At 45.8% G+C, this 26,812-nt stretch overlaps 1 protein-coding gene across 1 annotated transcript in view; it reads left to right on the top strand.

Moving 5' to 3' along the window:
- TLR4 (toll like receptor 4) overlaps positions 1–25,257 on the top strand; it is a 214,466-nt gene extending 189,209 nt beyond the window's left edge. The window contains exon 3 of the mRNA XM_069609662.1: positions 21,395–25,257. Within this exon, the coding sequence (XP_069465763.1) occupies positions 21,395–23,645 (2,251 nt within the window). The 3' untranslated portion in view covers positions 23,646–25,257. The remainder of the gene's footprint in view (positions 1–21,394) is intronic.
- The last annotated feature ends 1,555 nt before the right edge of the window (positions 25,258–26,812 follow it).

Raw genomic sequence — 26,812 nt, 5'->3', positions numbered from 1 at the left:
AATCGCTATGAACTTTTGCGTGCCATCACTGCACACTACTCCCAGTACAGACCCTGTGCTCTCCCCCACCCTACTCCCACCACTATCCCAGTGCTGCTGCCCATCCTGCTCCCACCACAGTCCCATAACACAAGCATACACACATCCATACACATTTAAATAAAACATAAATCGCCATAAACGTAACATCTGCAGAGGCCTGCGCGTGGTTGCTAAAACGCCCCACTCCAGGTTACTCTGCCGGTATGTGCGAGGAGGCGCAGGAGCACCCACTCGCACATACATACATGCAGTGGCCCAGCCAGCATTTCCAATGAGCTATGCAAGGCTGGCGAAGCAAAACACCCCCAGCGTTGCATGGCTCAGTGATCATGTGCGGCTGGGGAAATGAACTGTCAAAGGCAAACAGTGTTTCCCTTTGACAGTTCAGCCAGCCCAGGAGCACTCCCTCAGCTGGAAAAACAGCTGATGGAGTGCTCAGTGTTTCACTGGGCTGGCTCCTCGGCTCCTCCATAATGGGTGAGGTGGCCAGTGGGTGGACTCCCCCTCACCCATTATTGATGAGCCGCAGGCTTGGACTGGCCTATAGTGCAAAAGGGCAATGACTGTACCAAAAATGCAAAAGGGTAGTGTAGGCCAGTCAAAATGGCCCACTTTTTGGCCAATGTGGGCCAGTTTGAGGAGTTACTTCACTATGTAGCTAGTAGTTTTGACCATTGTTGCTGAATAAACATCCTTTAAATATCACAATGTGTTTACATTTGAACAAAAAACAACCCCTTGGGTACTATTCAAACAGTCTGTGACTAAAGGCCTGAATATCAATTTGCAACTGCTGGCCATTTTATATTTGGTGCCTAAGACCATTTATGGTCCAGTCTGACCATGTGAGCTGCCGCTTCCCATTTCCTCCAATCTAGAAAAAAAAAATGTCTTTAAAATGCATGCTGGGCTCTGGCGCCCCCCCCCCTGGGATGAGGCTGCACCACCCTGAGGGGGGCACGCCCCACAGTTTGAAGACCTCTGGACTAGATGATCAAATAATGTCAAGAGCTCACCAAAGCATCAGTACTGCCCCTGTTTAAGTCACGCTAGATTATTTAAAAAACATTTTTTTTCTTCTCACGCTAATGGCCAAATGATGTCAACTGTCCTCACGAACAAGACCTCACCATGACATAAGCCTCTGGCTTATTTCAGTGGTCATTTGGACCCGGTAATGCAGGGACACTTCACATGTTAGCAGGATCTGGCAGCCACTTAATTTGCCATACAGAAATAATCTACCATTATTAAAGGGTGTCCTCTCATCCTGTACATGGAGCATGCTGTTTTTACCATCCTAGAAAAATCTAAATCCACTATCACCACCAAGCGAGCGACAGTTTAGTCTGTTGAATCCCACTGTCCACATCATGAGGTGTTCCACTGTTAATCCAGCAACATTTATTGCAGAACCAGTGCAGGCAACTGACACAGTACATGTTTGCACTACATATAAAGACACCACTGGTGAAAGTGCATGCATTAATGAGGATGCGCTCAAAGAAGGGAAGCTGCTCTTCGTTGTCGGTTCATTAATGGTAGATCAGAGCACGGCAGTCAGGCACGCAGGGGCAACAGTAGTGAGCCTTAAATAAGGAGAATACCATGTGTTACATAAAGTGTCATTGCTCTCGTACTACTCTGTGAAAGTAGCGGAACTCGTGGCCCTCATAGCACAATGGAACAATCTCAAGGATGCCCCACTATCATTTACTCAGATTTGGCTTATGCCACATCCACAGTGCACTCTGGCCTCCAAGTTAATAGATGCATTAGGAATCCATACAGCAGTTGTGGTAGTAAAATGTTCAGTTCATACAAACAACACAGACCCATTTTCTAATGGCAACCGCGAAGCAGACATAGCATTCAAGGAAGCAGCATATTTAGAAAAACCTGTTGACTTGGTGTCCTCTGCACTAGCATTAGAGAAGGTTGAAATGACAGTCCCATATAATGCCCTTCCACTGGCCCAGCATATTGAGTTACATGTGCAGGCTCCACACCTGGAAACAGAGTTATGGATGAAGAGAGGGTGCTCCCTCTCACCTATGAACATCAAATGGGGACAGGCTATTTCAGGGAAACCAGTCATGACCTGGGAATTGCTTACCATCACTCTCGAGCAATTGCACTTTTCAACACATACATGCAAAGAATACATTGCCACTGATTTGCAAGAGCTATAGTCCATTCCCAATTTCCAAGAGCTAGTTGCTGATTTCATATCAAATTGTATTACTTGCCAAAGGTACACCACAGATTGCATTCTCAGAATGCTTAAGGTGACATTGCCCCGCCCTTTGGACCCCTTTTGACACCTACACATTGACTATGTGGACATGGTTAACAGGTGCAGTAACTTTCATTATCTAATTGTTGTGTTTTGCCCATTCTCATGATGGATCTAAGCAGGTTCCTGTGCCCAAACCGATGCAAAATCTGCAGCCACATTTCTGGCACATGGGGGATTTGTGATATTATTAGATCTAACAACGGCAGTCATTTTTTCAATGAACTGTTTAAGGAAATATGCTGTTTATTGGGTATAAAGCACACATTATTTACCACTTATTACCGACAAGCCAACAGACTAGTTGAATGCATGAACAGTGTATTGAAACAGAGGCTTGCTAAATTGTGTGACACACTGCATAAAAGTTGACTGCCCTGTTTGCATCTTGCTTTGTTTGCTCAAAGAAATCAGCCAGGGTCTGGCTGTCACCTTACTCCACACAAAATAATCACAGCATACACCTTGGCTCAATTTTAGGGGATGACATCCAGGGGTACCTTGGAGAGCTAACCAAATCTTTCAGGTTCATATGTCGGCAGTTTGGGCCCCATCGCCATGATCATGATCCACCAGTAGACGAGGCATGGCCAGCACAAATTGAGTCATTGCAGTGTCTGCAACCACAGCCCTTCCCAGGCATTTGCTGTTTTTTGAAATCAGGAATTTTGTGCAGAAGTGAAATTATCCTAAATTCAAGGGATTTCTCGATGGACTATAGGCTACTCCCACAGCGGTCAAAGTCTCTGGCAAAATACAATGGATCCACCTCAGTGACGTCAGCAAAGACAAGAGTTACTTCACCCCCCTCCAACAGCAGGAGGAAGAAGAGGGGTGTAACGCTCACCTGACTCCCACGGAGGCGCTGGCCTGGTTCGCGCTGCTGTGACCTCTTCTAAGGTGCGCAGGGTTCGGAAGACGGACTGGACCGGGCCCCCAAGTCTGGCTTGTCTGGCTTGCAGAAGTATCCTTCTGTAGGCGAAAATAGGGGATTAACTGTCTGCAGGGTAATGCAATCAGCCTCCCACTTTCCCCTCTCACCCTCCTCGAAACCCTTCTGTGATTCGTCGTAGCGTCTCACCTTAGGGTCTGGAAGGACGAGCCCTCCATCCTGCTTCTGATGCAGGGGCGCGTTGGTATCCAGTTACTTCACTGGATTTTCGGATTGGTGAGAACCAAACTTGCCTGGCTTCCAGGTAAGTTTTTTGATAAGAGGTTCCCCTTGTGTCCATGCATTAATGTACTAATGCTAGTGTCTTTTTCCCCATAGGGGCCAGGGTACGGAATGCCGGGGAACAGGCACCGACCCGAGATAAGAGGTGAAATCCTTGTAGAAATCAGGTAAGTCTTTAATGAGCGTTTTTTGGTAATGTCTTTTCATTCGCTCATTAACGCTGATGTCTCTTTTTCCACTTAGGGGCCGGGGTCCGGAAATGCCAGGATGCGGCGCGGACCCAAAATGAAGAGGGAATGAATCAACAGGTAAGTCTTAACATGGAGATTTAGCTTTCCTTATTCCCTTCTCTCTCTCACCTTTTGTTCTGGTCTTTTTCGCCCTAGGCGCTGGGGCGTGACTGCGAATCCGGATGATCGCTACTGAACATGGAGGCGCCTAGTAAAGGTGAGTGGAATGCGGCGCTGCAGCGATCGACGTGATGAGCTTTTAAATAAAAGTCTCCCTTTTCAGGATTGTCGGCGAGATGTCTCCGGGATGCAGATTTAGCAGGTAAGGACTTTTCCTTCTTCTGTTCTCTTCTTCTCTTCCTTTGCAGGTTTTCCAGGATGCTGGCAGGCGTGGCAGAAGTCAGGATGCAGGAGCAGACACGGTGAGCGTCCAGCTGCTAGATGCAGAACAACGCAAAGCACGTGTGGCTGTTCGGGTGGGGTTTAAATAGCCTTGGAAGAAGTTCCAGGTATGTATCCTTCCTCCAATCAGGTATGTATCCTTCCCCGACCATGCCCGGATGGTAAATTAGTCCCACAGGTAAAATAGTTCCTTTCAGGCCTCAAGGAGGCCGGGATCCTGCAGCATGGTCTGCATCAGGTAAGTGCACCCAAGCACTTCCATAATGAGCCTGGCGCCTATGGCGCCAGGACTGATGTCTTTTATGAGCCTGGTGCCATAGGCGCCAGGACACTGTCCAAAGGGCCCCTATATGGGGTTGCTGGGTCCTTCCTTGGGGACTGGATGTCCGCTTTCGGGGACGCAGGGCTTGAACCGGCTCCCCGGGAGCGGGCATCATGACAGCACTCCCCCCCAAGGCCCCTCCCAAGGTTGTTCCCTCCGGGGGTTTTGGTTTGTCTGGGAAGAGTCAGTGGATTTTCCTGACTAATCGAGGTGCATGCACATGGTCGCTGGGTTCCCACGACCTCTCCTGAGGTCCGTACCCCTTCCAATCAATTAGGTAGAACAGTTTTGACCTAAACATTTTTGAGTCTAAAATGTTCTTCACTTTGAATTCGGGCTCCCCATCTATTAGAATAGGTTCTGGAGGTTTGAGTAGTCGGGTTCCGGGTACCACTGGTTTCAGAAGTGATACATGAAAAACAGGGTGAATTTGCATACTAGCTGGTAAATCTAGTTTAACAGCCACTGGGTTAATTATTGCCGTAATAGAATAAGGTCCCAGATATTTTGGGTTAAAAGTTTGAGGCCCTTTGAGTGGTAAATGTCTGGTAGCTAACCACACTTGAACCCCAATCTGATACGGAGGTGCTTCACTCCGATGTAGATCAGAATTCTCCTTGTATTTTCTCTTGGCTTGTTGTAAATGCGTAGTTGCCTCTTTGAAGGCTTGGGTAATTGTAGAATGCAGATGTTCTACTGCAGGCATTCCGAGGTTCTGAGGTGAGTCAAGCTTTGAGGTTCGAGGGTGATGCCCAAACAAAGTATAAAAAGGACTGTGGCCAGTTTCAGAGTGTACCGAATTATTATATGCGTATTTGGCTATCCAAAGAATGTCTTTCCAGTTGCTTTCAGATTGCTGTAACATACACCGTAAGTATTGCTCAAGGGTCTGATTTGTCCTCTCGGTCTGACCATCGGTCTGAGGGTGGTGACTGGTCGATAATCTTACGTCGATCTGCGCTATTTGACAACATTTGCGCCAGAAGTGGGAAATGAATTGGCTTCCCCGGTCAGAGATTAGTATAGATGGCAATCCATGTAGCCGAACAATATTTTCGAGGAATTCTTTGGCTAGGACAGAAGCTGAAGGTAAACCTTTCAAAGGAATAAAGTGGGCCATTTTGGAAAACAAATCCACAATTACCAGAATAGTATTGTACCCCGAACAAGGAGGCAGGTCCGTAATAAAATCCATTGATAGGGTGTGCCAGGGTGCTGGCGGTATGTCTAGAGGTTGAAGGAGACCGGCTGGTCTTTTCTTTTGACTTTTATTTTGGGCGCAAACACCACAGGACATCACAAAAGATTTAACATCTTTTCGCCAAGAGGGCCACCAAAATTGTCGTTTCACCTTTTCCTCTGTCTTGGCAATACCGGGGTGTCCCTCTATTAATGCATCATGATAACCGGAAATAACTAGTTCGTGTAATTCCTTATGTGGCAGGAATAAGTGTCCTTGGAAATAAGGTAAACCATTATCTATGGTAAAGTCTGATCCCTTTTGTATCCAATCCTGTAAGGTTGTAGGGTCCAGGAGTTGTTTCACTCTGACTTGAATGGCTTCAAGCGTCTGTAACAAAGTCATGCCTAGAATCCTCTGTTCGGGAATTATTGGTACTGGTTCTGAGTTTGTATCAGATTCTCCCATTCCAATTTGGGAAAAGGTGTCTGCTTTGCCATTCTTGCAGCCAGGTCGATAGGTAATCACGAAATCAAATTCAGCTAAAAACAAAGCCCATCGGAGCTGCCGTGATGACTGAGCCTTGGCGGTTTTCAAATACTGTAAATTCCGGTGATCAGTGATCACTGTGATGGTATGTCGAGCGCCAAGCAGATAATGCCGCCAGGCTTTAAAAGCGGACTTAATGGCTAACAGTTCTTTGTCTGTGATTGCATAATTAACCTCGGGTGCCGAGAATTTTCTGGACCAAAATGCTACGGGATGCAGTTGGTTGGTTTCGGGATCTCTTTGGGACAGGACAGCTCCCATGGCTGGGCTGGATGTGTCAGTCTCGACGACATAAGGGAGATCTGGACGCGGGTGTTTCAATATAGGTGTGGAGGTAAACTTAGCTTTTAAATCCTGAAAAGCCTGCTCGGCTTCTTCAGACCATTCAAAACGTTTATTTTTCCTCAAGAGTGCAGTAATGGGTTGTACCACGCGTGAAAATTCCGGGATAAACCTGCGATAGAAATTGGCAAAGCCGAGCATGCTTTGAACCCCTTTTACAGAGCTAGGTGATGGCCATTTGAGGATGGCATCCACTTTTCTTTAGTCCATTCGGACTCCTTTGGGTGTCAGGATGAAACCTAGAAACTCGACTTCTATGGTATGGAAAACACATTTCTCCAATTTAGCAAATAGTTTGTGTTGGCGCAGTTTTTCAAGTACTGCCCTGACGTGTTTTCTGTGATCAGATTCCGAAGAGGAGTACACCAGAATGTCATCGATATATACGACAACACAAACATCGATGAGTTCCCGAAGGACATCATTCATGAAGTATTGGAAGGCAGCTGGCGCGTTACACAATCTGAAAGGCATCACCTGGTACTCGAATAATCCGTATTTAGTACGGAAGGCAGTTTTCCATTTGTCGCCTTCTTTAACTCGTACCAGATGATAACCCCCCCCGGAGATCTAACTTGGTGTATATGCAAGCGTCCTTCACCTGGTCAAGGAGTTCAGGGATCAGAGGCAGAGGATAACGGTTTTTAACCGTTATCTGGTTCAATACGCGGTAATCGATACAAGTTCTAAGGTCGCCTTCTTTTTTGGGCACGAAGAACAAAGCCGAGGATGCCGTGGACTTTGACGGGCGAATAAAACCATTAGCTAGGTATTGATCCAAATATTGTCTCAAATGCAGATTCTCAGGTTTGGTAAGGGCATAAATCCTGCTACAAGGGGGTTGTGCACCGGGCACCAGATCGATTTGGCAAACGTACGATCTGTGAGGAGGTAACATGTTGGCCTGTTCCTTTTGGAAGACGTCCTGAAAGTCTTGGTATTCCGGAGGTAGTTGCATGGAGGCAGAGGTTACAGATGCTAGATTAATCTTCAGGTTTTCTGGGTAGCAGGTTTGTGTACAATCCGGGAAGGTTATTCTCTTAGCTCGCCAATCAATTTGAGGATTATGTGTCTCTAACCAAGGGATTCCAAGAATAACCTGAAACTGTGGAGCCTTGACTACATCAAACACAACACCCTCCCGATGGCCATCGGGACCAATAAGAGTCACCTGAGTAGTGGAATGTGTTACCGGTCCAGAGGCAATTTCAGTTCCATCGACTGTGGTGATGACATCTTTGCTGGTTTTAGGACGGAGAGGGAGGTTAATCCTAGAGACCATTTCACGATCCACATAGTTTCCAATAGCCCCACTATTGATGTATGCCTTTATTGCATGCAACCGCTTAGGCTGTTCTGGATCTACGAGAACCATTGGCACAATGAAATGCGAGGTCTGAGAGTTAGTTTTCAAGCTCGGCAAGTGGACCCCTACACTTGGCGGGCGGAGTCGTTTCCCGAAACAGAGTCTTCATGGTTTTTATCAGCGGCTCCTACCGCCTTTCGGGGCAGTTTTGCCGGGCAATCTCGTAGAAAGTGTCCAGAATTCCCACAATAAAGACATCATTTTAACTGCCGCCTCCTTTCACGTTCCTTTTGAGTTAAGGGTCCTTTAACCCCTCCAATTTGCATAAGCTCAGAGACATCAACTCCATTGGGATTAGCATGGGTCTTGACCAACACCCGGGTCTCAAACCTGGACCGATCTGCTTTTCTGTTTTGAAGTCTGTGATCCAATTGGACCACTAAGTCTATATACTCTGTGCATTCTTGGGGCGGATTTACAACTTGGGCCAAGACATCTTTAAGTTCTCCGCGTAGGCCTTGATAAAACAACGTGACTCTTTTATCCTCTGGCCATCCTGTTTCCACAATTAGTCTATTAAAGGTTGCAATATAGGATAGGAGGTCCTGATTGCCTTGTCGCAGGGATAGAAGTTCGTCATCCAGAGCCTGCCCCTGAGAGTGTCGAGCAAATAACCTTTCCATGCTTGCTTGAAACCTTTGAAAATCACGGAGAATCTGGTCATCTTGAGTAACCAGTGGAACTGACCAATCGGCAGCGCAGCCGCTGAGATATGACAATACAAAGGCTACCTTGGTCTGATCATTAGGGAAGGCCCCAGGTCTGCATAGGAAGTGCAAATGACACTGATTCATGAGTACGGCGAATCGTTTGGGGTCCCCAGCAAAGCGTTCGGGTGGGGCCAGCGGCATGTTTCCAGGTAGATTAATCTGAACAGGGTTACTGGAAACCACAGGAGCGGGGTTCCCTCCGGAACCGGGTAGAGGAGTTTGCCCAGCTTGACCTTGCAAAAGCTGTCTGGCCAGGTCATCAGTTCTTTCCTTTGATATTATTAATTCCCTCCTGAGGGCATTAGTCTTGTGACGAGCGGCATGTACTTCGGCCCGTAATTCCCCCAGTAATTGGGCCAACTGATCAGTCTCGGAACTTTCCATAGCGCCTGGGTGGGAATTTGTAGGAAGGCTTCGCATTCTGTAATGCACACCTGACTCCCACGGAGGCGCTGGCCTGGTTCGCGCTGCTGTGACCTCTTCTAAGGTGATGCGCAGGGTTCGGAAGACGGACTGGACCAGGCCCCCAAATCTGGCTTGTCTGGCTCGCAGAAGTATCTTTCTGTAGGCGATAATAGGGGATTAACTTTCTGCGAGGTAATGCAATCAGCCTCCCACTTTCCCCTCTCGCCCTCCTCGAAACCCTTCTGTGATTCCTCGTAGCGTCTCACCTTAGGGTCTGGAAGGACGAGCTCTCCATCCTGCTTCTGATGCAGGGGCGCGTTGGTATCCAGTTACTTCACTGGATTTTCGGATTGGTGAGAACCAAACTTGCTTGGCTTCCAGGTAAGTTTTTTGATAAGAGGTTCCCCTTGTGTCCATGCATTAATGTACTAATGCTAGTGTCTTTTTCCCCATAGGGGTCGGGGTACGGAATGCCGGGGAACAGGCACCGACCCGAGATGAGAGGTGAAATCCTTGTAGAAATCAGGTAAGTCTTTAATGAGCGTTTTTTGGTAATGTCTTTTCATTCGCTCATTAACGCTGATGTCTCTTTTTCCCCTTAGGGGCCGGGGTCCGGAAATGCCAGGATGCGGCGCGGACCCGAAATTAAGAGGGAATGAATCAACAGGTAAGTCTTAACATGGAGATTTAGCTTTCCTTATTCCCTTCTCTCTCTCACCTTTTGTTCTGGTCTTTTTCTCCCTAGGCGCTGGGGCGTGACTGCGAATCCGGATGATCGCTGCTGGACATGGAGGCGCCCAGTAAAGGTGAGTGGAATGCGGCGCTGCAGCGATCGACGCGATGAGCTTTTAAATAAAAGTCTTCCTTCTCAGGATTGTCGGCGAGATGTCTCCGGGATGTGGATTTAGCAGGTAAGGACTTTTCCTTCTTCTGTTCTCTTCTTCTCTTCCTTTGCAGGTGAACCAGGATGCTGGCAGGCGTGGCAGAAGTCAGGATGCAGGAGCAGACACGGTGAGCGTCCAGCTGCTAGATGCAGAACAACGTGAAGCACGTGTGGCTGTTCGGGTGGGGTTTAAATAGCATTGGAAGAAGTCCAGGTATGTATCCTTCCTCCAATCAGGTATGTATCCTTCCCTGACCACGCCCGGATGGTAAATTAGTCCCACAGGTAAAGTAGTTCCTTTCAGGCCTCAAGGAGGCCGGGATCCTGCAGCATGGTCTGCATCAGGTAAGTGCACCCAAGCACTTCCATAATGAGCCTGGCGCCTATGGCGCCAGGACTGATGTCTTTTATGAGCCTGGCGCCATAGGCGCCAGGACACTGTCCAAAGGGCCCCTATATGGAGTTGCTGGGTCCTTCCTTGGGGACTGGATATCCGCTTTCAGGGACTCAGGGCTTGAACCGGCTCCCCGGGAGCGGGCATCATGACAAGGGGGGAATATCAAGGGGATTATGATTTCAATGAATATATATCCATTTGGGCGGCACAGTACTGCATTCTCAAAGGAACACTGACAGACTCAGACAATATGTGCCTTATCTCGTTCTTCTTTTTTGCAGTCTGTGTTTTCTCATGTTCCACTTTTTCTGTTTTCTCTCTGATATTTCTAGCTATAACGTTACTAATGGTATAACGATTGAATTGCTAGGGAGTTGTAATATTTCTAAACGCATTGAACAGCTAGAGAGTGTTAATGTTTCCAGGTCAAGAATTAAAAGAGATATTACTGATCCAAGAGTGATTCCAGGTAGATCTGATGATGTGCATCAACACAAAGAGGTTAACATGTGGTATCATCACATGCAGGTGTTCTGGAAAGAGAAATCGTTATGACTGTTCATTGATTCCATATACAGCAGCCACACCTAGGTTGTTTTTACCTCAAGAGATGTCATCAGAGGTAGCAAGTTGTTTAGTTCACCTAGATTTCTGCAGAGTGTGAGGCACCGTTCAGGACAGTCAGGACATAAGGTTCAGATGCAGTGGTTGGAAGTTAACACAACAATATACAACAACAATTATGTGGAGTTGACTATGAAAACAGAGGGCAATGGCTTGATTTATCTCATATGTAGGTATTAAAGAAGAGTGCAAATGACTGATGTTCGGGTAAAGCAAGTTAGGACAAATTCATTTTTTTTTCACAGAATCACATGCATCCCATTGTTTCAAAGATGTAGGGCAGAGCCGGTCTCATTGTGGAGGTAGTCCTAAATTGCAGATGAAAGGCACTGTCTTCAATAAAGGCGAATGGGTTGAAGGGCTGATTGGATGCAGGGCAGGGGGAATGTTTGGGCTACCCAACGGTGTGGTTCAAAAAATAGATTAAACTTGTTCAGCCATATGTTGCTAATACAGGAACAGTCTGACTTGGATTGATCAATATAACCCCCTACTAAACTTATGAAACACACAAGGTTCTTCTTGTGTTTCTGAAGCAATGGCAGCATATGTGTGGGGGTGAACTCAAAGTGCAGTGTAACAGTCAATCTTCCTGACATTGAAAGGGCGCTTCTACTCTCATGCACTTATACTGGGTTTGCGGTGGACTAGCGTACACACAACAGCTGCTGTCCTGGGGAGGTATTTGTTCCTTGGCAACCTTGCAAGTTCCTGTCCTGGTACTACCTGATGTAAGCATAACAGCAATCCACAACCACCCAATGACCAAGACCATGTACGTATTACATCAAAGGGCTCACTGATCTGTGAACCTGCACTCTGCCACCAAGTTAACTATCTAATGCAAAGGACAAGAGCTAAACTGATTGATATACTGCATAGAGCGCCAAGGGACCACTTCGGTGGTGATAGTGTGCGGTACAAATGTCCTTTAACATTAACATTAACATAACATATATACCTATTGTTCATCAGTGCGGAAATGTTTTTGCCTAATTTCTGACTCATGGGGTGCAAGCAGGGGAAAAGACCAAGTGGCTGCAAATAACAAGGTAGGGGCTCTTTCAAATGCACAATGACACAGGGAATGGGCAAAATGCTACAGGGAAAGAACTTCGGGCCATAAGACTAACTAACTTGCAAAATCGTAATGTGCTGGGCATGTTAACTGCCATGAAAGGGGGTTTGCGCATAACTGGGCACTTCCCGCTCCATGATGGGTCACATCTTTTTTTTCATGGGTGCCCTCATGGATGGTTAATCTCCTCAAAGATCTTCTCAAACATCCCGGTCTTGTGCATACTTCCACCTAACCATCAGACATACCATACTCCCCTGTCTCTGAGCAACCCTAGGCTCTCCCCTTAGCGGTTAGCCATACTTTATGTTTTTGTGTCCTTTCTCTAGGTTTCGTTCAATTGCAGTTACTGTTGTCGGCGTACTGTGTCCAATTAGGCTCTCTCTCACTCACTAGGCCCCCTTCCTCTGTGGTCACTGTTGTGCTGTGAACTGTGTCCCATTAGGCTCTCTCACTCTCTCTAGGTCCCCTTTCATCTGTGGTTACTGCTGTGATGTGAATTGTGTCCCATTATGCTCTCTCCCACTTTCTAAGTCCCGATTCTTCTGTGGTTACTGTTTTGCTGTGAACTGTGCCCCATTAGGCTCTCTCCCACTCTCTAGGTCCCTTACCAACTGTGGTTACTATTGTACTGTGAACTGTACTTTGTCCCTTCAGGCTCTCTCCCACTCTTTGGTCCCCACTTAGCTGGGGTACCATTTCTACTGTTGTGTTTCACCTGTATGTTCCTCCTGTGGGATCCCTTTTGTGTGACCCCCCCCTACCCTCTGTGTATCCTGAGCTGTACGACATTTGGCTGTGCATCTCTCCATTCTCTCTCTCACTCCCTCCCTCTTCTACTGTCCTCCATGCATCTTGATCTCCAACCTAGGCCTCCCTATCGCTGATACCTACGTCACTGCTTCCTCCGGACAGACTGTCACTGACATCCTCTTTGTCATTCCCTCACCAGACCTGTGGACCCCTCATATGGTCTTGGCTCTCCTATCTCTTCCTCTCCCATTAATGGTGGCACTCGGTAGGAGGCACTCTCGGCCTCCTTCCACTCCTCCATGATCATCATTAATGTCTATTTCAATGGCACCATCTTGGCCCTGAGCCCTCAGCCCAATCACCTCCTTTTCGATAGCCATCTCCCGTGTCTTATCAAGTTCCTTCCTTCTCCTGCTACTCCTAATAACAACTCTCAGGTTCCGCTGCCACCTCCTGCTTCCGTCACCTCTCTGACAACTTCCTTCTCCTCTCTGGCTTCTACGCCACCTCCTGATACACCTCTGCCCATTCACGGGCCCCCACATACTCCACTGGGTGTACCTCAAGCCTATACGCCACCCTGGAAGTATTTCAAATGTGGCAAACTGCTCCATGTTGCTACTCTTAAATCTCGCTCTGCTATCAAACACTCCTCTGACATCTGCCACCTCCTCAAAGAACTTGACCTGGATGTCCTCGCTCTCACGAAGACACGGTTCATGGCCAGCTCTGTCACAGGTTTTGAAACTCCCCTCCCTGATGTCTCCAGAACCAACCTGCCTGAAGGTGGAGTAGCCCTCATCTTTCCAGAGTGGGTCCCTACTTTTGTCATTCCTACACAGGCATATTCCTCCTTTGAATGCCTAGTCTGCAGGCTCTCTATCTCTCTTGCCCTCTCTCTGACCGTGGTCACCTTCTTAAGGCTACCTGGCCAGGTTGCCCTCTTCCTCTCAGGGTGGGCTGACTTCTCTTGTTCTGCCTCTACCTCTCAACTTCTCCTCCTCTGAGACCACAAAATCTACCTGGATGCTTCTAATTTTTCTTCTGGGATCTTCTGGGTCCTCTGCAAAACTCTGTCTCTTTCCATTCTACCCTCTGGTCTGACACTCTATCGGTCACACATTGGTTGTTCTCATTTCTTCAGACATCCCCCTATCTAACTCTATCACCACTCCTCTCCCTTTCACTGACCACGTTCTGCTCTCCTCTCACCTGAAACTCTCTGTCCCTCCGGCCAAGCCTACCTCAGCATTACCACTTACCTTCTTGGTCATTCGTCTCAGTGATTCGACCCATGAAATGTGTGTCAGTGGATGCCTTTGCTGCTACTTTCTCTGCTCCTCCTACTCCCTTGGCTGACTCACACTCTGACACTGCACTCTCTAAACCTGTATCTTTCCATCTCCAACACTCTAGACGTCTTTGCCCCTGTCATGAGAATCCATCTGAAGTCTACCTCCAAGTACACCTCTTGGTATGACACTGACCTCAGTGCCCTGAAAGGCAAGTGCAGGGCTTTGGGCACATCCTCTGACAATCTGGTCTGTTCCATACTCCAAAGGCAATACAGACTCTCTGTCCTGTCCAAGAAGGGAGTCCACATCCAAGCCTGTGTATCTGTGGACTCCAAGTACACATTAAAATTCTTTAAAATCTGCAAAGTTCTGACCAATCAGTCTGCAGTTTCCACCTCCCAGGCACTCTGTACGGCTCTGGCTTCTCACGTCACCACTTCCTGTCCTCCCTCTCTCTCATCTTCCTCTCCCTCTGCCTCTCTCGCCCCCCCTCTGGCTGCCTCTCCCTCTCCTCCTCCTTTTCCCTCTTTTTCTCCAACAACACCTGACGATGTTTATAGCCAAGTCTGATCTATGAAAGTGTCATCCAAACAGTGTTACGCTCACCTGGACCCCACAGGGGTGTCGATCGGACCCGGACAGCTGCGGTCTCCTTCAACGCGATGCGTAGTGCAGAGATGACTGTCTGGACTGGCCCACCTAGTCTTGTCTGCTGGACCCGAAGAAGTATATTCCTGCAAGTGGAGACAGGGATTAACCACCTGTGGGTTTTAATGATGGCCTCCCAACTGTTCTCGCTCTCCCCCACTAATCACCTCCGATAACCCCTTAGTAACCTCACCTTATATTCGTAAAAGATGAGCTCTCCATCCTGCGTGTCTTGCAGGGGCGCATAGATACCAGTTACTTCACTGGTTTGAAGGCGTTGGGAGAGTTCCGGTAAGTATTGACTCTGAAGTCCCTGGCGGGATTGGTAAGTATCAAGTTCAAAGAGTTCAATGTGCCCGATGTTCACTCTTGTCCCCTTCCTTCCTTAAGTTGCAACTGAGTTTGTGAGAAGAAGGTCTCGTAGCTGCTGCAGGCGTTCAGGTTAGAGTCTGTGTTACCCAACGCCGTCCGGTAACTATTGCATGCGTTAACGTGTTGTTTTTCTCCCTCTTTACAGATGCGGCATATGAAAATGTGGAGAGTTATGGAATAATACCGCCGGTGGTAAATCAGGTAAGTCTATGGTGATAAGAGGTTGTATTTGTTGATTCCCTTCGCTCACCTTGTTTTTTCTTGTGTCCCTAAATGATGGAGTCAGTGCCAGATCGAAAGAGGCAGTGAGAACTGGTGAGTATGGCGCCGTGCTGGAGCTGGCGAAGCGACGCGTGCAGGACTTATGTACTTTCCATGTCCGGAGATGAAATGGTTCCGGAATTAGGTGAGGACTTTGAAATAAGTTTGTTTTCTAACCTTGTCCTTTTCCTCTTCTTTATTCTAGGAGCTCCGATTCGAGGCAGGCGTGGCAGAAGACTGGATGCTGGCTGCAGGCACGGTGAGTGTCACGCTGCTGGATGTAGAATAACGGGAATCATGTGCTGCTGTTCGGATGTGGTTTAAATAGCCTCCAAAGTAGTTCCAGGTAAGAAGTTCCCTAGAGCCACGCCCGAGTAAAAAATAGTCCCTGTAACAAATTAGTCCCATCCAGGCCTCATGTAGACTTGGACTCTTTTGCAGCATGGTCTGCATCAGGTAAGTAAAGTCTATGAGCCTGGCGCCTATGGCGCCAGGATGGATTTCTATGATGAGCCTGGCGCCTAAGGCACCAGGACTGAACCCAGACAGCCCCTAGCCGGGGCTGCTGAGGTTTAAACAAATGTCTGGATGCCTGCTCCCGGAGCTGAGGGCCTTGGTCCTGATGCCCAGGGGTAGGCATTGTGACAAACAGTTTCTTCCCTGCTCATCCAGATCCATGAAGGACCACATTGACAACCTCACACCAGCCTTGTGTGATTTCTGCAATCACTCTTTCACCACTGGATCCTTCCCCTCGCTCCTCAAGCACTCCCTTGTGCAGCCCCTACCCCATAAAAAGCTGTCTGCCAATCCTACCTGTCCAGCAGACTATCACCCAATCTCTTTCACTCCATTCCTGGGCAAACTCTTGGAAAAGCTGGCCATCCCCCAGCTTACACTCCACACTGAATCTGTTGGTTATCTGCACCACCATCAATTTGGCTTTAGAGCAGCCAGACACATGTGCACTGCTCTCCTGAACACCCGTGAATATCTGCTCACTAATCTTGACTCTAGCCTTCCTTCTGTCCTCATCCTCCTTGACCTTTCCTCTGCCTTTGACATGGCCACTCACGCAAACCTGATCAAACAATTCTGTGAGAACCTGGGCATCACAGATCATGCCCTGGAGTGGTTGACCTCCTTCCTCTTGGACTGATCCTTACACGTCCAACTTGGCCCTTTCTCTCCACCACCTCTCTCTACACATCTGTTATTTCCCAGGGCTCTATCCTCTCACACTGGCTCTTCAATTTCTACTTGGCCCCTTTGACCCATCTGACCTCTACCTTCTGCTGTAACTTTCAGTGTTATTCTAATGATACCCAGTTCTCTTTCAGGCTCCCCTCAGGCTCCTCTCCTCTCTTGCTCATTCCTGACTGGCTATCCGCGATTCAGGATTGGTGTACTTCCAATTATCTCTGTCTTAATGCCAGTAAGACAGAGATTCTTCTCATTGGGACCCTTGCTTGGGACCCCTGCTCCTGCTTTCCCTCTCTCACTCTAGCCACCCTCCTCAGGCCCTCTTCCTTTGCCTTCATGGGAGGCTAAAAACTTGGTGTAGTCTTTGAGTCCACTCTCTCCTTCTCTCCTCACATCATGGGCCTTGCCAAGAAGGCCCAGTAAAAGCTGCACCTCCTCAGAGGTATTCTTCCGTTTTTCACTTTCCCCAGAAGCTCACTGTCTCCAGAGCTCGGATCTCTCTAGGCTGGATGACTGCAACAGCCTCTTTCTCAATCTGCCTTCCTCTACTCTCCAGAAAAGGACTGTGAGACTTGTCCTTGGCCTCAATCCCAGGGACCCTATCTCTCCAGCCATGCAATCTCTCCACAGGCTCCCGGTGGATGCAAGGATCAAGTTCTAGACCCCCTGAATCATCCACAAGGCTTTCTGGGGCCGGTGCCCACACTACATCCAACTTTCCCTTCCTAAATACCTTCTTTCTCAAGCCTCTTGCTCAGCTACCTCAAACTCTCTGATGGCCAAATGCTTCTCCTGGCAGTGAGTTGGGGGTAGATCTCTCTCCTCTGCAGGGGCCTTCCTCTGGAATGGCCTTCATGCCCCTCTCAAACTTGGGCCAGACCACCTGAGGTTCCGGAAGCAGCTCAAGACCTTCATTTTCTACTCTGCTGTCCCGCTCTCTCACTCCCCTGCTGACCTACCGGTCTACTGCACCGACTGGGCCTACTAGATAGCAGGTTCCTACATGATCGGTCTCCCCTGCACTCCCTTCTGGCCAACTGTGCACTTAGGGGCTGTTACTGTTACCCAATGTCCCCTGCCTCCTTGGACTTATCCAGAGCAGAGCTGCCCTAGCTTCACTTACTCAGAGCAATACTGCCCTGATTGCACTTCCCCCCTTCCCTCTCTTCAGCGCTCCCCCTCCTCCCTTCCCCCTGCACTTTATGTCATCACACTTACACGATCCGAACGACACAAGGCCTAGTAAGATCATTTTGTCTTCCCTCGGTCTTCCCTCCCTTGTCTTGTCGCGCCTAGAAAAACATGTGTACAGGCGTGTTATAAATGACATATATCATATCATACCAATGTGCTGATCCCTATTGTTGTTTTGCTGCTGGTTCTTTATTGAACTTGCCAACTTGTCCTGGGGTGTTGCAAAAGACTGATGGTTAAAGTAGTACCTATGATGTCACTCACTATAAAACCTGTTGATGCTATCTCTCTTGTGAAACACACCCACACTCGACATGAACAGTCAGACAACTGGGAGCCTCACACAGGCAATACAAGCTTTGCACACTCTGCACAGCACCATGTAAAACGAGGGTGGGTTGCAAAATGATGACTAGTTCACATTGATTTTTTCATGGGTGCCCACTTGAATGGTTAATCTCCTCAAAGTGCTGATACCTGTTGTTGTTTTGATGCTGGTTCTTTATTGCATTTACCAGCTGGGCCTGGGGTGTTGCAAAAGACTGATGGTAAAAGTAGTGCCTATAATGTCACTCACTATTTAACCTATTTAACCTGTTGACTCTATCCCTCTTGTGAAACACACCCACACTCAAACTGAACATTTGGACAAGCCTTGTATTAGTCGAATCTCACACCCAATTGCCCCAGATGGAACACTGTTTGAATGCCCCTTTAAACCCAAAAAATATTTTGAAACATGTAATAATTATAGGGGGGATGGAGATTGTTATGTTTTGCCATGTAGACCAAAAGAGTATACAGGGTATTTCAGAAATGTGATTAGCAAACGGGCGGGGGATGTCAACCAATGATATGGCTAGGAGCGCAGACTCCCAGCACTGCCTTCTTCCCCCCACCCTCCGTCCCATTTCATTTTACAGAGCCCCTCCTCCCTTTCCATGGTGGCCATCTTGGAAAAGGATTTTCCTTCCTAGAGCAGGATGCTGCACGTGCGCCATTATAGGAAGAAAAATCCTTCTTTTAGCACCATAGGTTACTGCTTTGGCAATCCACAATGCTAATGGCCTTTGCTTTGCTCGGGCCGATAACTTGGGCTGCCGTGCCGTTATCCCCCATTCCAGCCCCTTGAATGGGGAATGAGCACCACATTAAAGTGTGGGTACCGAATGCTCCTTTTGACAAGGTGAAACAGATGGGCACTGTAGTTGATAAATCAACCACAGGGGAATGCAAATATGCAGTTGCAACATTTTAAACATAGGAGAACATATAGGCTGCACACATATTATTGAATGTTATTGAAGTGAGCAAGCCTGCCATTTATTAAATTCTCTTCTGCCATTTATTGAATTGTTTTTTGTTTCCACCGCATTCTAGAGTGTCTTTGGACTTTCAAGTATGTGGCGGGGTGAAGGGGCGGTGGGGCAGCACAAATATGAATGTGTTATTTTCCAAATAATTAGGCCTGGATTTTACTTTCTCATTAAACCTTCCCAGACAGTTGAGCAGAGTATCAAATAACAGTTTGTGTCCTTAGCTTTCACAGATGGGTATGTGACAGCTGTACGGGAATGCTGTTAATGTTAGAGAGCAGCAGTTTTTGGGAAAATCTTGGGGTGACCAAGATGTCTCTTCGAATGGAAGAGAATAGCACTGTATCTAGTTTGTTGCTGTGGGGTCAGATTTCACTCTTCTTACTAAGAGCATATCATTAGGTCATCTGCGGCGGGATTCACTTCAAAAGTAACATGTCACTTTTTTAACTAAGTAGGGTAGGGCAATATATGCTGACCTAGATTTGTATAGACAGCAGCCAATTGGATGGTTAGAATGTGGTTATCCTAATGCCTAGATTATATACAAATGCTTTCTAATTTTGTGGTTTTCGCTGTTAAAAACCACAGTTGGTTGTGGGTGTGTCGAGAGTTTTCAGTTTTTCAGTCTCATGAGACTGGCTGATCTCCCGGACGTTACTTTGGCCTTTGCATTAAAGCTGTGTTTCTGCAATTCGTGCATCTATTCATTCTTTCTGGATTCATGAAGGTTCTACAACTCTGAAAACAAAGAAGAGACTGGATCGGGCTAATTTATAGACTGCTGGATTCAGCCCTTAGCTCGCAAATGGACAAACAAAAACTAAAGAACCCAACAGTCTTCCTCCCTCTTCCTCTTCAATCCATCAACTACCCGACTTGGTCCATGTACCAAATAGGTCCTGAGTCAAAGAATTTCTCTAAAACATGTATAATGTATTTAGTCACTAGTGACGTACAAACACATTTGACGAATAGATATGTACACATATAACACACATACCATTTTCAGAAGCGCTAATTTACAATATTAGCATCTTGCCTATTCTAAAATACATCCTAAAAATAATGGCAAGTATAAAACATACATAAAAATATACATAACACCACACCCTTCTTATACAAAACTAAAACCAATAGTGCAGTGTTAACACCAATTCATTTCTCAGTGCAATAGTCAAGTGCAAATTCGCTAATAAAGTGCAGTACAAAGTTGGTTGGGCAGCATCAGACACCTACTCTCTTCTGGAGATGCCTTACTGGAAAAATCCGTACTTGATAGTCACCCTTTATCTGACTAAAGGGGACATTAATTGCAAACTAATAACATTTCTCCACACTATTTATGATTCAGTGCATATTACCCTTACTCAACATGTTTCCTCTATCTTCAAAAGCAAGTACTATTAAATATCTGTAGACTTCTTCAGGGGAACAAGAGTGTGTTCCCTGTTGGGGAACTCCCATCCCCTGCACACTATCTATGGCTAGAGTAGCCCAGTAATTTTCGAATAGTAGAAATATGTATTTCAATTCAAGTCACTGTTTTCTCTATGGATCTGTTTATGCAAATAAGACCAAAAGTAGTCAATTCACAGTCTTTTTTTTTAACGGTGATTCAGGGGAACCAACAACAAACAACTATATATAAAAACAGAAAACAGCCTCAAAACGTTCACTTTAGCCTGTTCCAAACTAGGCTAATATTCTTATCCTTCACACAATGTGAAGTTTGGCAATTCGAAGTCCCAACGTCAGACTTTGGAGGCATTACCGCAACAAACAAAAGATTTTTTGCGATGATGGACGTGTCAACAAAGGTATAGATTGTTTCCCTTTGGACACAGGAATCGGTATGGTATCTCGTCTTCTAAATAGACGACACCTTTCCTGGATTATACTCTAGGCGATCAATCTGGTCTTGAAGTGTGTCTAAGACTCGAGTTGCAAATCAAAAAATACAACTCATACATAAGTGTGTCTTTAGTTTATACAATTTGGTTTATTCACTGGTGTATGGTTTAATGGAAGGTGAAACTGATATGTGTTTATTTCCGTTAATGAAATGTTCACGACACTGAAACCTGATACCTGCTTTAGGAGATAATGAGCATTACTAATATTCAGTCTAGAACATATGGGAAAAATGTTTTGTGAAAAACAGCAGGTCACCTAGGCACACTCACAAAGTCTTGCAAGATGATCTCACGGCAGTAAGATCAAAACATTTGTAAGAGTTCAGGCTTGGACAGGAATCAGATTGTTCTCTCGTTTCTTCTCAACAGTATCTTAACGTAGCATGTCCCCACTCACCTCAACAATGCTCCTGTTCTTTTTTGTTTTCTACATTAGGTGTAACATTGAAGTAATCGAAGAAGAAGCTTTCTGGGGTCTGCAGAACCTGACTTCTCTTTTCCTGACAGGGAACCGCCTGAGAAAACTGAGCACCAAAGCCTTTTTTGGTTTGGTGTCCTTACAAAAACTGGCTGCAGTGGAGTTGAATTTGTCGTTCTTGGATGATCTCCCCATTGAAAACATAGCTGTCCTCCGAGAGCTAAACATTGGAAGTAACAAAATTGAATCGCTGAAGATCCCGCATTTCTTTACCCACCTGCAGAGCCTGGAAATTCTAGACTTGCATGCAAACAGGATCACCAGCATAAAGTTTGGCGACCTCAATGTTTTGAGAGCGATGAATACCTATAACCTCACAATCATTCTTTCACGGAATATTATCCATCAGGTTGAGCCAGGAACTTTTTGGGGTATTCATTTACATAAGCTTTCTCTACGGGACAGTTTTTCACATGCTGAAACCCTCCATAATGGTCTATTTGGATTGGCAGGTTTACGGGTTAAGGAACTGGAAATTGGATGCTTCAGGAATCCTGCCCGCTTCAATTTTGAGAATGGACTGCTTGATGGTTTATGTCAGGTAGAGTATCAAGATATTTTACTAATTAATTTCCATGATTTTCACAATGGTACAGACACATTGTTTGACTGCCTGGTCAATGCAACTGCCGTTCGAGTGGTTAGCTCCCGTCTTGATAAGGTTACTGCGATTCCTGTATTCACCAGGATCCGCCATCTAGAATTCAAGAAATGTCACTTGACAGAGGTGCCAATAAATCAACTAACCACCATCACCACCCTTAAGGTGCTTCGTATCACCAATGGACTTTATCTTAGAAGCTTTGAACAGCTCGTTGAGGGACCACCTAATCTTCTGTCTCTAGATCTTAGTCAAAACCACATCACCATAAGCAGGTGTTGTTTGTTTATAAAGATACCTAGCCTCCAGCACTTAAATCTAAGTTCCAACTCTTTAATATACATGACTGCTGATTTTTTCCACTTGCAAAATTTGCTGTCCCTTGATTTTCACCATACCAAGTTGGTGAACTTTGGTACTTTTCCCATCCTCTTCCACCTCAGCAATCTTTTGTACCTGGATCTGTCCGACACTGGAACACACTTTCTTATTGACTGTCCTTTCTGTGCTCTTGAGAATTTGAATATTCTTAAAGTTTCTGGAAACACATTTGGGGACAATAGTCTATCCAACAGCTTAGGGAACCTGACAGAGCTTACATTTCTGGACATTTCTGGTTGTAGCCTAGAGCATGTACACCCAAATACATTCTCTAAAGTAGGGAAGTTGCGGGAACTCCATATCAGCAACAATCACCTCACAGAGCTTGACCCAGCAGTGTTCTGGCCTCTCAAGGCCCTTAATATTCTGGATCTTAGTAGAAATCAAATACAAGCTCTCAGGGAAAATGTACAAGTGGCTCTTCCGAGAAACTTGACTTCACTGGATCTTTCTGAAAACCCCTTTGACTGCTCTTGCACACATTATGTTTTCCTTCAGTGGGTCAAAATGCAGGAGAGCCTTCTTCTGGATGGCAGTTCAATGGTGTGCAAGAGTCCACCACAAGTAAGTAGTGAAAAAATAACACATCTGGACACATCTTATTGTACTACACAGATGGTTTCAGTGGTTTTGCCTGTGAGCCTAATACTATTTTCTTTCCCAGTGTCCTTTATTTTCTACAAATGCTACTTCCAGCACTACTACAGGCTTTTTCTCCACAGGTGGTGCATGGATTCTGTACACAAGGAGGACATGTATGATGCCTTTGTCATCTATTCCACCAAAGATGAGGAGTGGGTGACTGGCGAGCTTGTTAAGAAACTGGAAGAGGGTTCACCACCCTTCCGTCTATGCCTCCATTTCCGAGACTTCATGCCAGGGGTACCCATTGCATCCAACATTGTCCAAGAGGGATTTCTAAAAAGTCGCAAGGCTATCGTTGTGGTCTCTGCTCATTTCATGGAGAGCAAGTGGTGTAGCTTTGAATTTGAGCTGGCTCAATCTTGGCAGTTCCTGGAAAGCAAGTCAGGGATCATTGTTGTCATACTTGAGAAAGTTGATAAGGCTCGCCTGCGACAGGTGTTGGGGCTGCATAGGTACCTCAGCAGGAACACTTATTTGCAGTGGAAGGCAAATCCAGTGGAGCAACATCTGTTCTGGATGCAGATGAGGAACGCATTAATGGTTGGAAAACCGCAGCATAATCATCACATGGAAAATGCATAGCATGGGAATGGATGTCTTCGCAACTTAACACAGATTCATTCACCTATCAAGAGCCAATTCAGATTTGTTTGTTTGTTTGGCTTGAAGGTGCCACTGAATGGTCACTGGTCCCAATCTTCTCTACATGTAGAGAATCACTACCTTTGGTATTAGAAGCTAACCTGATGGTGGCAGGTGATGGAATGCTAAACTCTGAATCCATTGGATGTACATATGTGATTCCATGATGGTGAACTCCTTATGCATGTCAATGAGATTAATGCATAGGCTATGGATGTTGTGTTTTTGCCGTTACAAAGGACATATGTGATTACAATATTATTGAACAATCTTTCACACAAGTGATTATCTTGTATTTATGGGTCTCCCCCATAATTTTGGAGTGACCCATGAAAGTTATCAAGACACCTGTCCCTTGCCATTCCAGCTGTGCCGGTGTTGTATTTTATCTATGCCCCCAAATAGATTGGGTAGGATTTCACAAAATACAAACCATCACCCATTACAATGAAGAGGCCAGCCATTGACCTAACCAGAATTATGTTTCCTTTTTATTTAAATGTTCCTCAACCAATTCCAAATATTGGACACATACCTTAAGAATGTCTACCATGGATTGGGGTGGGGGATCTGTATGATTACAATTTTATGGGATATTGTGTTGTTGCCCAGCCACCTGATTCTACATGCTTGATTTAATATTTTTTTCTATGTATAGGAAAGCCAAACTCGATTCAGAAATTCCCCTCACTTGAATTTGCCCTATTGACTATTATGTACAGACATACATGACTTCATTTAACAAAATAATCTATGTATCTATCTATTTCTTTATTTCAAATTATTCTTTAGCACGAACCAGACACTGATGTATTGGAGCACTTTACAATTTTAAATATATAAATATATGGAAACGTAGGATACAAAATACAGACTGACTGTCACCTTTCTTCGGAATAAACATTACATCATGAATCAAAACCCATTCCACAAAAGGGCCCATTTACAAAATGCTCTCCACACCCAGCTTTTTAGGTTTTCTCTGAACTTCAAATAGTCATTAATTGGGTGAATGTCATTAGGCAGACCATTCCAAAGACTGCAGTTCCAGAGAAAGATCTTTTCATAGAGACTGTGAACTTAAATGTACAGCCATTTGGACGGAAGGAAGCCCTACTACTAAGACGTCTAGAAAAGAACACAGTGACATTTTGAGTTGTACAGCTAAATATATGGGGGTGGGCCAATGTATTGATTAATACATAGTAACTTTAACACAATCCTGGCCTCCTATCTATCCGGCAGTAGGTATCATCATATGTAATCGTAGGGCATCGTAATGAAAAAAGACTAACGTGTAGTCCCCTTTAGACCAGAAGTAGCAATAAACTTGAACAGAAAGGGAGCTGTCTCAAACCAGTGGCAGGGGAAAATAAGGTGCAAGGAGGGGTTAAAAAGCATATCAAGGATAATTATTCCAATGGTAGGTGTAATTGAAAAAGATTATGAAATAGTTTGCGTTATTTATATCTGTTGAAACTTACATTTTGTGAATTTTGTTTACATATATTTATCTATTTATTATTGATGTGCATACAAAATAAAACTGGCCTAATATACAGTGGACTTGTCTCATTATCCAGTGGTGGCAATTACTCTTGCAATACATTGCAACCATTTCACATAAAGTTTCGAAATTAACTAAGGAATAGAGATGTTTTTATGGATACATGTGTGATGGCTAGGGAATTACTGCTCTGGTGAGGAGGGGGCAAGGCTTTAATTGATGCATTCATGCAAAACTAGCGAATTATCCCTAAAATTGCATTTAGTACCATTTCATCCAGGTGAAAGTTTTTGTTATATCTCAACACTGAAGGGTCAAAATGAAATAAGGTACTACTGTTCAGTTCTCAAGAGAATCCAGGCTCCAATTTGCTAACAATTTAAAACAAACAATGCCCTCTAATTATACACACTTTATCTCTCCAGCCCTAAAAAAGACTGAGATCCTTCCAATTTAATATGGGTCACAAAGTGACCTGTGTCAACAATGGACAAAATTCAGGAGACTCAAGAATTCCAAACATATAACAGTCAATGATACAAGTGGCATTAAGCCAATGTAAATGTCTTGGATTTACAGTTTCAAGAAGAACAAACTACATACCCTCTGCCATTACAGAACTGGCTGGGGTTACAACAATATATAACAAAACAGTACACAGTGCTCTGCTGCACAAAAATAAAAGAGTGTGTGTGATTCAGACACTGAGACTTGAAGTTGTACGGTCAACACAAAGGTGTTTTGGCCGAGGGGGCTAGATTGTAAACCTTTCTTGAGCTCTGGTTCTCTCTAGGCTGTATTACTCTAAAAGTGTCTTCCTCAATATGCACTCTTCTTCACTTTGACCCCTCCAGCTAATCCAGAATAGGGCTGCAAGACTTATCCTTGGCCTCAAGACCAGGGACACATCTCTCCAGCCCTAAAAGCTCTCCACTGGCTCCCGGTTGCTGCAAGCATCAAATTTAAACCCCTTTGTATCATCCACAAGGCTGTCTGGGGCAGGGGACCACGCTGCCAACAACCTGTTCTCACTTCTCTCTGTTCAGATCTTTACATTCCTCTGACACCAACTCTCTGCGTGTTAAGTCTTCGCTAAACAGCGAGTGGGTGGCCAATCTCTTTCCTCAGCAGGCTCCTGCCTATCGAACAAGATCCCTATTCCACTTTATCTTGAGCCTGATCTCCTCAAATTCTGGAAGATCCTCAAGCCTCTCCTTTCCACCTCCTCCTTCCCACCTCCTCTGCTAAATCTCACAGTTGCTGAGATTGGAGATTATGTGTCCTCCTGCATCCTGGCCTCACACACCCAATTGCCTACAGTCTCCAACCCTCCCAGCACTTTGCGTTGGCACCCGCTGCTCTATGTCACCACAGGCCCGCACTTACTTTTATTGACTGCGGACCACAATGCCTAGTAGGTTTGCCTCTAACTTTTAGGGTCTCATTACACGGATGGCGGTAAGGATTTACCGGTACCGGTAAAATACCGGTACCGGTAAATCCTTACCGCCTTACTACGAGGTCCCTTTGCGGGTTGGGGGATTTAATGCCTGCTTTTTGCAGGCGTTAAAAACCAACCCGCAAAGGGACCCAGGGAGCT

Source organism: Ambystoma mexicanum, chromosome 8, assembly GCF_040938575.1.
Source record: "Ambystoma mexicanum isolate Mex_15411 chromosome 8, UKY_AmexF1_1, whole genome shotgun sequence".
In the NCBI taxonomy this organism is placed as follows: domain Eukaryota; kingdom Metazoa; phylum Chordata; class Amphibia; order Caudata; family Ambystomatidae; genus Ambystoma; species Ambystoma mexicanum.
This window is presented reverse-complemented; position numbering and strand designations above follow the sequence as displayed.